At 36.9% G+C, this 12,966-nt stretch overlaps 4 protein-coding genes across 4 annotated transcripts; all 4 read left to right on the top strand.

Annotated features, from left to right (window-relative positions):
* The first annotated feature begins 483 nt into the window (after positions 1-483).
* LOC116710376 (C-C motif chemokine 3-like) lies at positions 484-4,898 on the top strand. The gene is made up of 4 exons (XM_032549398.1): positions 484-596; positions 4,216-4,371; positions 4,452-4,578; positions 4,676-4,898. Exons 2-4 carry the CDS (start codon positions 4,308-4,310, stop codon positions 4,782-4,784), a joined length of 300 nt encoding a protein of 99 aa, XP_032405289.1. The 5' UTR covers positions 484-596; positions 4,216-4,307; the 3' UTR covers positions 4,785-4,898.
* On the top strand, positions 555-1,313 carry LOC116710387 (C-C motif chemokine 3-like). Its single transcript, XM_032549410.1, has 3 exons — positions 555-752; positions 831-957; positions 1,055-1,313. Exons 1-3 carry the CDS (start codon positions 689-691, stop codon positions 1,161-1,163), a joined length of 300 nt encoding a protein of 99 aa, XP_032405301.1. The 5' UTR covers positions 555-688; the 3' UTR covers positions 1,164-1,313.
* Positions 4,899-7,159: 2,261 nt separating the features above from the next.
* On the top strand, positions 7,160-7,900 carry LOC116710366 (C-C motif chemokine 3-like). The gene is made up of 3 exons (XM_032549392.1): positions 7,160-7,336; positions 7,417-7,543; positions 7,642-7,900. The coding sequence occupies exons 1-3, from the start codon at positions 7,273-7,275 to the stop codon at positions 7,748-7,750; spliced, it is 300 nt and encodes a 99-aa protein (XP_032405283.1). The 5' UTR covers positions 7,160-7,272; the 3' UTR covers positions 7,751-7,900.
* A 3,333-nt stretch (positions 7,901-11,233) lies between these two features.
* Positions 11,234-11,945, top strand: LOC116710393 (C-C motif chemokine 4-like). The gene is made up of 3 exons (XM_032549419.1): positions 11,234-11,416; positions 11,497-11,623; positions 11,721-11,945. The coding sequence occupies exons 1-3, from the start codon at positions 11,353-11,355 to the stop codon at positions 11,827-11,829; spliced, it is 300 nt and encodes a 99-aa protein (XP_032405310.1). The 5' UTR covers positions 11,234-11,352; the 3' UTR covers positions 11,830-11,945.
* The last annotated feature ends 1,021 nt before the right edge of the window (positions 11,946-12,966 follow it).

Raw genomic sequence — 12,966 nt, 5'->3', positions numbered from 1 at the left:
TGTTGCACTGTAAATACTAAAATAAAGTATATTGCCTCACCAGCAGTCGCTCAGCTCTGCAGAGGCCTGATGAGAAGCTCATTTGATTCAGGTGTGGGATGTAAAAACTGTGGGATGTAGCTCTCGAGGAACGGGCGTGGGCACTCCTTATCCATAGTAGATCCAAAATAAATATTTAATAACTTTGCTGTCAATTTTGGATAAAGACTCAGATGAAAACACAGATACCCTTCATTTAATTACTATTTTTCTCTCATATTTCTACCCATTTTCCGCCTAATCTGATCTAGACATGATTCTACTCTGTATAAAAACTTCAGTTTCAAAGGTGAAGATGTACTTCACCTTTACAGATACAATTTAGAGGAAAACACAAAGACAAATGCTGAGTAAAGTCCTTCTGTACAGAAGATCTTTATCTCTGCAACCCAGTGGTCAGTGACTGCAGAAGTCACTGACCACTGTAGTCAGTGAGGTCAGTGACTTCAGTGGTCAGTGATTTACTGACGTTGTGAAACTGAGCAGCAGCAGCAGCGGTTAAACTTTTTCTCTTCTGTTTAATACATTTTTTTAACCATTAACAATTCTTTGAACAGGATTTATAAGCGTCGCAGAGCTCAGTCACAATCATAGCAAAACGAGAAGCAACACAACGTCATCGCCTCCATCATCTTCCACCATCAGCGTCATGAAGACTCTCTGCCTGTCCGTAGGAATGATACTGATCATCGCCTGCTGCTGCGACGCCATGCGTGAGTGATCTCTGTTTGTTCTTCAATTTGAACACATCTGATATATATTTTCATGCCGACTTGCTTTCCTTCCCTCAGCTGACGAAGTAAAGTACAACACAGGTCCAATAACCTGTTGTGACCAATTCAGCAACATGAAAGTGCCAAGAAAAATGATTGTGGACATAATAAAGACCCACAGCTCCTGCATGAAAAGAGGATACATGTGAGTTTGCTTTTTATTTTTTCAACAAGATGTAGAAACTGGACTTCAGGTGTAAAGAGGATAAAACTGATTTCTTTTTTGTTTTTACAATTTGCAGAGTAGAGACTGTAAAGAGACGATTAATCTGCTTCAGACAGTCCACTACATGGGTTGAGGAGGCTTACAATCAAATGATCAACTCTGAAGGCAGCGGCCTGCAACAATGAGCATCCTGGACTGTATTTATGTGAAATACATTATGGAAATGCCTGTTGTTTTTGGAATGAATAAGCTTTAATTTGTTTTGTATGTAAATAAACTTCAACAAGTGAATGCTCAGACATTTTTCATCTCATACAATAAAGGACTGAAAAATATATTTTGTCATGTTCCAATGTGTGTTTGTCAGAGTGAGTTTGACTGTTAAAATCATAAGTAGCCAGACTGTGTTAAGTTATCCTATAAGGTCCTTTACAAAACTAACAGATCCCATATATATAATCAAATCTATCTATGCTAGAGCCATTAAATTTAATTGAATAGTTTTCTATCTATCTATCTATCTATCTATCTATCTATCTATCTATCTATCTATCTATCTATCTATCTATCTATCTATCTATCTATCTATCTATCTATCTATCTATCTATCTATCTATCTATCTATCTATCTATCTATCTATCTATCTATCTATCTATCTGATTTAGGTATAAACATTTAACTGTAGCATGGGTGCAGGGCTGAAAGTCCCTTTGAACAACAAGCTGTGACTTCGTTGCATGGACTAAAGTGTGAAAGCTGCAATCTAAATATGTTGCGGGGGCAGTCTTATCTCTGATCTGATCTCCCAGCAGAGTTGTGATCAATGTTTCCTTCATCTCCGTTTGCAAATAGATTTGCAAAAACAGAGGAACTGAATCATGGTGCGTTTCGACACAGGAATGTTCAGTTTATATTTATAATCCAACCATTGAAAGGGTGAACTCTGACTTCCTAATTTTAAAAATAACATTGTGTCTGGTCACAGCTTTCTTAGAATTACATGCAGACCCACTGAAATACGGAAATCTTTACAGCCATAAACCAGACAATGACTAATGCACTGACTTAAGTTTTAAAGGGCTAGTACATCATCTCAAAAATAAATAGGAGAAATATTACTTTAAGCATTTGAAATATTTCCCTTTTAGTGATTTCAGACAGATAGATTGGGTAAACATAAAATGTATTTTTTCCATTGTGATTTAAACAAGCTATCTAAACAGACCTATATTAAACTTATATTAAAATGAAATTGTTTTCCTAATTAGTTCTGCCAGTATGTAATCTGAATAACTCTGAGTTACTTAAATCTGATGTTCTCTGCACTCATTTATAGTTTATGTATAGTTGCATGTGCAGGCTTGTTATTTTTTTATTTGTTTACATATTTATTTTTATTCATATATATAAGTTCTTATACATAAAAATGTATATATTTATATAACACATTTTATTGCTTGTGGTTATGTTTGTACTACTAATACTTAACAATTTGGATGGAGTAGCCTGTCAACTCATAAACTATTTCCCTTTGGGGATCAATAAAGTATATTTCTTTCTATTCTATTCTACTAAATTTATTTTAATTTAATTTAATTTTATTTTATTTTATTTTATTCATGGAAATAACAACTGGCATCAAATGTTGGTGATAACTAATATTGAGTCTTTACTGTGGATAAACTTTGATCCACTTTTTGTTGCAGAATTGCTTCATTTCAGCCACATTGAAATGAAATTAAATGACTTTTGAACTAGATTTAAGGCTGGACTTTGACTAGGTCTCTCCAAACATACATTTATCATTTTCTTTCCAACAAAGATGGAGTTACTGCTGTTCTTGAGATCATTGTTCTTCTGCCTAATCCTAGTGTTTCAGCTTGAGGTCACAAACCGATGTCAGAATATTCTCCATCAGGACTTTCTGGTAGATGGCAGCATTCATGGTTCTGTAAGATGATGTTCTTTTTTGTTTTATGCCAGATGTAACAGGACTTGCAGTCTCCAAATAGTTAGCCTTTTATCTTGTCAATCCTCCAAATATAGCTATCATCATCAAGATATATATTTTTAGGCCTAAGTGATCTTTTTGGTCAAACCCCTCTTGAATCCCAAAGCCTGAGAAATGTACTAAGAGCCTCTCCAGACTGACTGATGTCAATTATTTAGTGTTTGACACAAAATAATTGTAGTAAATAACCTTCAACCTGAAACAGTTTTCCATTTATGTTCAAGGACTTTAATACATTCCTTACAGTTGATGTCACTATGATCCTGTGCTCCATGATGAAGATATAACATACCCAAACCCCAATGAAATACATAAATTCAGAAAGCAGCAAGCCCATCAATGAGTTGATGATTTGGGTCAGGAAAGAACTAAAGATCTTAGTGTTTTAATTTTGGACAGAACAATAAATCATTTCCACAGTGACACAGGTCATGCAGGTCATTGCTCATGGATGGGCAGGTCAACACATTTCATCTCAGTCCTATCACCCATCTGACCAGAAGAGACTTTACACTTGATACAATAAGTAAGTTACGTCTTAATCTCTGTCTTTCATTGTACCAAAGTAGGTAGTAGTTCGACTGGAAAGAGGGGGAAGACATGTGGCAAATGTCACTAGGCTGGGAATCAAACCTGCGACCACCATTATGATGACTAAGGCCTCAATATGTGGGTCGTGCTTTGCCCTGGCGCCACCACAGCACCCCCGAAACAGCTCATTTAAGGCGACTTTGACTCTGCCACAGCCACCACAGTGAGGATCCAACCCCAGTTAACTTGGATTTGGACGGGACGGTGATACAAAGTGTTGAGAACAAAGTGTTGCTGAATTTGACCCAAGTACCGACTGAATCCCATTAAAAGTCTACCAGTGGGTGCAAATAAGGTAGCCTAACCTAATCTAGACATGATTCTACTATGTGTAAAAATGATGGTTTCAAAATACTGAAGGTGTGATATACTTCCCCTTTACAGATACAGCTTCCAGGAAAATACAAAGACAAATGCTGAGTAAAGTGTCACAGAGATTAAGATCTTTATTTCCGCAACCCATCTGTGGTCAGTGACTTAGTGACGTTGTGAAACTGAGCAGCAGCAGCGGTTTAACTTTTTCTTTTCTGTGAAATTGATTTTTTTTTAACCATTAAGAATTTTTTGCAAACAATTTTAGCTTGGAAAAATTGCCACCTCAAAAAAAAAAAAAATTCAGTTCCCCACTGAAAAGGATTTATAAGCGTCGCAGAGCTCAGTCACAATCATAGCAAAACGAGAAGCAACACAACATCATCGCCTCCATCATCTTCCACCATCAACACCATGAAGACTCTCTGCCTGTCCGTAGGAATGATACTGATCATCGCCTGCTGCTGCGACGCCATGCGTGAGTGATCTCTGTTTGTTCTTCGATTTGAACACATCTGATATATATTTTCATGCCGACTTGCTTTGCTTTCCTCACAGCTGTGGCAGTACAGTACAACACAGGTCCAATAACCTGTTGTGACCAATTCAGCAACATGAGAGTGTCAAGAAAAATGATTGTGGACATAACAAGGACCCACAGCTCCTGCATGAAAAAAGGATACATGTGAGTTTCCTTTTTATTTTTTCAACAAGATGTAGAAACTGGACTTCAGGTGTAAAGAGGATAAAACTGATTTCTTTTTTGTTTTTACAATCTGCAGAGTAGAGACTGTAAAGAGACGATTAATCTGCTTCAGGCAGTCCACTACATGGGTTGAGGAGGCTTACAATCAAACGATCAACTCTGAAGGCAGCGGCCTGCAACAATGAGCATCCTGGACTGTATTTATGTGAAATACATTATGGAAATGCCTGTTGTTTTTGGAATGAATAAGCTTTAATTTGTTTTGTATGTAAATAAACTTCAACAAGTGAATGCTCAGATAATTTTCATCTCATACAATAAAGGACTAAAAAATTTATTTTGTCATGTTCCAATGTGTGTTTGTCAGAGTGAATTTGACTGTTAAAATCATAAGTAGCCAGACTGTGTTAAGTTATCCTATCAGGTCCTTTACAAAACTAACAGATCCCATATATATAATCAAATCTATCTATGCTAGATCCTTTAGATTTAATTGAATAGTTTTCTATCTATCTATCTATCTATCTATCTATCTATCTATCTATCTATCTATCTATCTATCTATCTATCTATCTATCTATCTATCTATCTATCTATCTATCTATCTATCTATCTATCTATCTATCTATCTATCTATCTATCTATCTATCTATCTATCTATCTATCTATCTATCTATCTATCTATCTATCTATCTATCTATCTATCTGATTTAGGTATTGATAAACATTTATTTTTATTCATATATATAAGTTCTTATACATAAAAATGTATATATTTATATAATACATTTTATTGCTTGTGGTTATGTTTGTACTACTAATATTTAACAATTTGGATGGAGTAGCCTGTCAACTGATAAACAATTTCCCCTTGGGGATAAATAAAGTATATTTCATTCTATTCTATTCTACTTAATTTAATTTAATTTAGTTTAATTTAATTTAATTTAATTTAATTCTATTCATGGCAATAACAACTGGCATCAAATGTTGGTAACTAATATTGAGTCTTTTTCTGTGGATAAACTTTGATCCACTTTTTGTTGCAGAATTGCTTCATTTCAGCCACATTGAGATGAAATGAAATGACTTTTGGACTAAATTTAAGGCTGGACTTTGACTAGGTCTCTCCCAAACATACATTTATCATTTTCTTTAAAACAAAGATGGAGTTACTGCTGTTCTTGAGATCATTGTTCTTCTGCCTAATCCTAGTGTTTCAGCTTGAGGTCACAAACCGATGTCAGAATATTCTCCATCAGGACTTTCTGGTAGATGGCAGCATTCATGGTTCTGTAAGATGATGTTCTTTTTTGTTTTATGCCAGATGTAACAGGACTTGCAGTCTCCAAATAGTTAGCCTTTTATCTTGTCAATCCTCCAAATATAGCTATCATCATCAAGATATATATTTTTAGGCCTAAGTGATCTTTTTGGTCAAACCCCTCTTGAATCCCAAAGCCTGAGAAATGTACTAAGAGCCTCTCCAGACTGACTGATGTCAATTATTTAGTGTTTGACACAAAATAATTGTAGTAAATAACCTTCAACCTGAAACAGTTTTCCATTTATGTTCAAGGACTTTAATACATTCCTTACAGTTGATGTCACTAAGATCCTGTGCTCCATGATGAAGATATAACATACCCAAACCCCAATGAAATACATAAATTCAGAAAGCAGCAAGCCCATCAATGAGTTGATGATTTGGGTCAGGAAAGAACTAAAGATCTTAGTGTTTTAATTTTGGACAGAACAATAAATCATTTCCACAGTGACACAGGTCATGCAGGTCATTGATCATGGATGGGCAGGTCAACACATTTCATCTCAGTCCTATCACCCATCTGACCAGAAGAGACTTTACACTTGATACAATAAGTAAGTTACGTCTTAATCTCTGTCTTTCATTGTACCAAAGTAGGTAGTAGTTCGACTGGAAAGAGGGGGAAGACATGTGGCAAATGTCACTAGGCTGGGAATCAAACCTGCGACCACCATTATGATGACTAAGGCCTCAATATGTGGGTCGTGCTTTGCCCTGGCGCCACCACAGCACCCCCGAAACAGCTCATTTAAGGCGACTTTGACTCTGCCACAGCCACCACAGTGAGGATCCAACCCCAGTTAACTTGGATTTGGACGGGACGGTGATACAAAGTGTTGAGAACAAAGTGTTGCTGAATTTGACCCAAGTACCGACTGAATCCCATTAAAAGTCTACCAGTGGGTGCAAATAAGGTAGCCTAACCTAATCTAGACATGATTCTACTATGTGTAAAAATGTTGGTTTCAAAATACTGAAGGTGTGATATACTTCACCTTTACAGATACAGCTTCCAGGAAAATACAAAGACAAATGCTGAGTAAAGTGTCACAGAGATTAAGATCTTTATTTCCGCAACCCATCTGTGGTCAGTGACTTAGTGACGTTGTGAAACTGAGCAGCAGCAGCGGTTTAACTTTTTCTTTTCTGTGAAATTGATTTTTTTTTAACCATTAAGAATTTTTTGCAAACAATTTTAGCTTGGAAAAATTGCCACCTCAAAAAAAAAAAAAAATTCAGTTCCCCACTGAAAAGGATTTATAAGCGTCGCAGAGCTCAGTCACAATCATAGCAAAACGAGAAGCAACACAACATCATCGCCTCCATCATCTTCCACCATCAGCGTCATGAAGACTCTCTGCCTGTCCGTAGGAATGATACTGATCATCGCCTGCTGCTGCGACGCCATGCGTGAGTGATCTCTGTTTGTTCTTCGATTTGAACACATCTGATATATATTTTCATGCCGACTCGCTTTGCTTTCCTCACAGCTGACGCAGTACAGTACAACACTGGTCCAATAACCTGTTGTGACCAATTCAGCAACATGAGAGTGCCAAGAAAAATGATTGTGGACATAACAAGGACCCACAGCTCCTGCACTATTAAAGGATTCATGTGAGTTTCCTTTTTCATTTTTTCAACAAGATGTAGAAACTGGACTTCAGGTCCAAAGAGGATAAAACTGATTTCTATTTTGTTTTTACAATCTGCAGAGTAGAGACTGTAAAGAGACGATTAATCTGCTTCAGACAGTCCACTACATGGGTTGAGGAGGCTTACAATCAAATGATCAACTCTGAAGGCATCGACCTGCAACAATGAGCATCCTGGATTGTATTTATGTGAAATACATTATGGAAATGTCTGTTGTTTTTGGAATGAATAAGCTTTAATTTGTTTTGTATGTAAATAAACTTCAACAAGTGAATGCTCAGACATTTTTCATCTCATACAATAAAGGACTGAAAAATATATTTTGTCATGTTCCAATGTGTGTTTGTCAGAGTGAGTTTGACTGTTAAAATCATAAGTAGCCAGACTGTGTTAAGTTATCCTATCAGGTCCTTTACAAAACTAACAGATCCCATATATATAATCAAATCTATCTATGCTAGATCCTTTAGATTTAATTGAATAGTTTTCTATCTATCTATCTATCTATCTATCTATCTATCTATCTATCTATGTATCTATGTATCTATCTATCTATCTATCTATCTATCTATCTATCTATCTATCTATCTATCTATCTATCTATCTATCTATCTATCTATCTATCTATCTATCTATCTATCTATCTATCTATCTATCTGATTTTGTTAGATACTGGAGTTTTTGTACTCGTAGGGAGCAGTTTTGTCCACCAGGGGGAGCCATGAGGAAGCTTCTGGAGGAGGATGGTCCCCGCGCAACTGTGCGTTATCAGCCTCATTAACATTATAAGAGGAGCGGGTGGCCAGTTCTCCGGTGCCGGAGTGTTATACCTGTTTTGGTGCCCTGAGCCCCTCTGAGCTTAGTCCTCCGAGAATTTATTTGTGTACTCAGCTAATTTGAACCGTCTTTCTGACCTTCTCGCAGGACTCCTCTCGTGGAGCTTGCCCCTCGGTCGACTAACGGTCCGACTACCTGCCCGCCCTCCGACGTGCCACCCTTCGGCAACCTCCAGCCATCGGAACCTGGACTGCACCTCTCTCTTGCGCAAGAACCCGGACTCCAACGTCCCAACCATCTCCCTCCCTGGCGGATCCACTTCCTCTCTCCCAGTAAGCCCGCTCCATTACTCCTCCCCCATAATTCCTACAACTCACTTACCTGTCATCTTCCCAGCCCTCAGATCGCTGACGCCCCGGATCCAGTGGGTCTAGAAGTTACTCACATTTCACTAACTGTTGATATGTTCATCAATAAATTTAATTTATCTGAATCCTCCATCTCTTGTTTGTGTTCTGCATGTGGGTTAAGCGAGTAGCGTCCAACATGACAGATTTAGGTATTGATAAACATTTATTTTTATTCATATATAGAAGTTCTTATACATAGAAATGTATATATTTATATAATACATTTTATTGCTTGTGGTTATGTTTGTACTACTAATATTTAACAATTTGGATGGAGTAGCCTGTCAGCTGATAAACAATTTCCCCTTGGGGATCAATAAAGTATATTTCATTCTATTCTATTCTACTCAATTTAATTTAATTCATGGAAATAACAACTGGCATCAAATGTTGGTAACTAATATTGAGTCTTTTTCTGTGGATAAACTTTGATCCACTTTTTGTTGCAGAATTGCTTCATTTCAGCCACATTGAAATGAAATGAAATGACTTTTGAACTAAATTTAAGGCTGGACTTTGACTAGGTCTCTCCAAACATACATTTATCATTTTCTTTCCAACAAAGATGGAGTTACTGCTGTTCTTGAGATCATTGTTCTTCTGCCTAATCCTAGTGTTTCAGCTTGAGGTCACAAACCGATGTCAGAATATTCTCCATCAGAACTTTCTGGTAGATGGCAGCATTCATGGTTCTGTAAGATGATGTTCTTTTTTGTTTTATGCCAGATGTAACAGGACTTGCAGTCTCCAAAAAGTTAGCCTTTTATTTTGTCAATCCTCCAAATATAGCTATCATCATCAAGATATATATTTTTTGGCCTAAGTGATCTTTTTGGTCAAACAGTTCTTGAATCCCAAAGCCTGAGAAATGTACTAAGAGCCTCTCCAGACTGACTGATGTCAAGAATTTAGTGTTTGACACAAAATAATTGTAGTAAATAACCTTCAACCTGAAACAGTTTTCCATTTACGTTCAAGGACTTTAATACATTCCTTACAGTTGATGTCACTATGATCCTGTGCTCCATGATGAAGATATAACATACCCAAACCCCAATGAAATACATAAATTCAGAAAGCAGCAAGCCCATCAATGAGTTGAGGATTTGGGTCAGGAAAGAACTAAAGATCTTAGTGTTTTAATTTTGGACAGAACAATAAATCATTTCCACAGTGACACAGGTCATGCAGGTCATTGCTCATGGATGGGCAGGTCAACACATTTCATCTCAGTCCTATCACCCATCTGACCAGAAGAGACTTTACACTTGATACAATAAGTAAGTTACGACTTAATCTCTGTCTTTCATTGTACCAAAGTAGGTAGTAGTTCGACTGGAAAGAGGGGGAATACATGTGGCAAATGTCACTAGGCTGGGAATCGAACCTGCGACCACCGTTATGACTAAGGCCTCAATATGTGGGTCGTGCTTTGCCCTGGCGCCACCACAGCACCCCCGAAACAGCTCATTTAAGGCGACTTTGACTCTGCCACAGCCACCACAGTGAGGATCCAACCCCAGTTAACTTGGATTTGGACGGGACGGTGATACAAAGTGTTGAGAACAAAGTGTTGCTGAATTTGACCCAAGTACCGACTGAATCCCATTAAAAGTCTACCAGTGGGTGCAAATAAGGTAGCCTAACCTAATTGTCACTTTGACCGACAGAGGCACTGCGTCAAAAGGAGGTGAGGCAAGGCAACAAAATATAGTTGGAGTAGATTTATTTGGTGCTGCGGGTCACCATTACACCGACACCCATCCCTTAATGAAACAAAGAAGCTGCTTTATCCTTTGCCCAATTCCACCCATTCAGGTAAAGGGGTGACAAACAAAACAAGAAATAATTTACACAAACCTAACACAGAACAATAAATGGTACAAATAAATATTTACATGCATGCAAATTAGAAACAAACTAATCTTAACGTCAATCAAAAGATTAAATTAAACTTAATATAAGTTGACATGGTATGCTCCAGCTTTTTAACCTGCACCTGGAGCACTTGTCTCCCTTTCTGCTCCACCCTTCTGAGGAGACACACCCGAAAGGTAATACTCAATTAACCCAACACCAAACAAACTGAAGTAAAGAAATGAAACAAAAAGTATTTGTTCTGTAAATAAATGTCAATAATCAATAGGGATGGAGCCCCTGGTCTCCATCACAATAATCTAGACATGATTCTACTCTGTATAAAAATGATGGTTTCAAAATACTGAAGGTGTGATATACTTCACCTTTAAAGATACAGCTTAAAGGAAAATACAAAGACAAATGCTGAGTAAAGTGTCACAGAGATTAAGATCTTTATTTCTGCAACCCATCTGTGGTCAGTGACTTAGTGACGTTGTGAAACTGAGCAGCGGTTTAACATTTCTCTCCTGTGGAATCGATTTTTTTTTAGAGTGGGAAAATTTTTTGCAGACAATTTTAGCTTGTAAAAATGGCCACCTCAAAAAAAAAAAATTGGTTCCCCACTGAAAAGGATTTATAAGCGTCGCAGAGCTCAGTCACAATCATAGCAAAACGAGAAGCAACACAACATCATCACCTCCGTCATCTTCCACCATCAGCGTCATGAAGACTCTCTGCCTGTCCGTAGGAATGATACTGATCATTGCCTGCTGCTGCGACGCCATGCGTGAGTGATCTCTGTTTGTTCTTCGATTTGAACACATCTGATATATATTTTCATGCCGACTTGCTTTGCTTTCCTCACAGCTGTGGCAGTACAGTACAACACAGGTCCAATAACCTGTTGTGACCAATTCAGCAACATGAGAGTGTCAAGAAAAATGATTGTGGACATAACAAGGACCCACAGCTCCTGCATGAAAAGAGGATACATGTGAGTTTGCTTTTTATTTTTTCAACAAGATGTAGAAACTGGACTTCAGTTCCAAAGAGGATAAAACTGATTTCTTTTTTGTTTTTACAATCTGCAGAGTAGAGACTGTAAAGGGACGATTAATCTGCTTCAGACAGTCCACTACATGGGTTGAGAAGACTTACAATCGAATGAGCAACTCTGAAGGCAGCGGCCTGCAACAATGAGCATCCTGGACTGTATTTATGTGAAATACATTATGGAAATGTCTGTTGTTTTTGGAATGAATAAGCTTTAATTTGTTTTGTATGTAAATAAACTTCAACAAGTGAATGCTCAGACATTTTTGACCTCGCATTGTCTTTTGCTGATGTTAAACTTTACACTCAGTGTTCGAGTTTCTGTCAACTAAAACGTGTTGGGAGGCAAATCTGAAACAATTAAATGTATGTACAGCAGAACTGTAAGAGCAGAGGGGAAATGACAAATTGACACAGAATGAAAACAAATGAAAAACTGGGCTCAGAAACTGAAAATCAAGGAAACCAGGTAAACAGCAAAGTCAACAAAATCCAAAAGGCCAAAATGTCTACATTTATAGAGCAAGGGACTGCAAAATATATTTTGTCAACTTACAATGTGTGTTTTAGCCTGAGTTTGACTGTTGACATCACAATCATCCATGATGCATTAAGTTATCATATAAGGTCCTTTACAAAGCTAACAGATCCCATATATACACAACTCTGGAAATAATTAAGAGGTCACTTAAAATGATCAGTTTCTCTTATTTTGCTTTTTATAAATGTATGTTTGAGTAAAATGAACATTGTTCATTTATACTATGAACTACTGACATGTATTCAAAATTCCAAGCAAATATTTTGTATTTAGTAGCAGAAAATGAGAAATGATCAAAATCGCAAAAAAGATGCAGTGATTTCAGAGCTTAAATAATGCAAAAATAAATAAATAAATAAATAAAAAAAAACACAAGTTCATTTTCATTTAGAAACAACAACACTAATGTTTTAACTCAGGAAGAGTTCAGAAATCAATATTTTGATGGAATAACCAGGAGTTATAGCAGACAGTTTGTTCAGATCCAGGTGTTTGTGGTCTGAGCAGACCCAAACTACAAATGTTCAGATATCTATTTATCAATGAGGAAATTATTTAACTGATTAAAACAAGTCTATCTAAAACTAAAACTGGGAACATAGAAATCTGTGTTTATCAACCATTAAGGTGTCAACAGGACTTCTCAGAAGAGGATTTGATGGCAGAGATGGAAAAACAAAAAATGAACAATGTCAGTCAAATCTTTTATTGGAAATCTGAAGAAAGTTTTCAGAAATTATGCA

The sequence above is a fragment of the Xiphophorus hellerii genome, chromosome 2, assembly GCF_003331165.1.
Source record: "Xiphophorus hellerii strain 12219 chromosome 2, Xiphophorus_hellerii-4.1, whole genome shotgun sequence".
Taxonomy (NCBI): domain Eukaryota; kingdom Metazoa; phylum Chordata; class Actinopteri; order Cyprinodontiformes; family Poeciliidae; genus Xiphophorus; species Xiphophorus hellerii.
The sequence above is the reverse complement of the archived record's forward strand: the minus strand, read 5'-3'. Positions and strand labels throughout refer to the sequence as shown.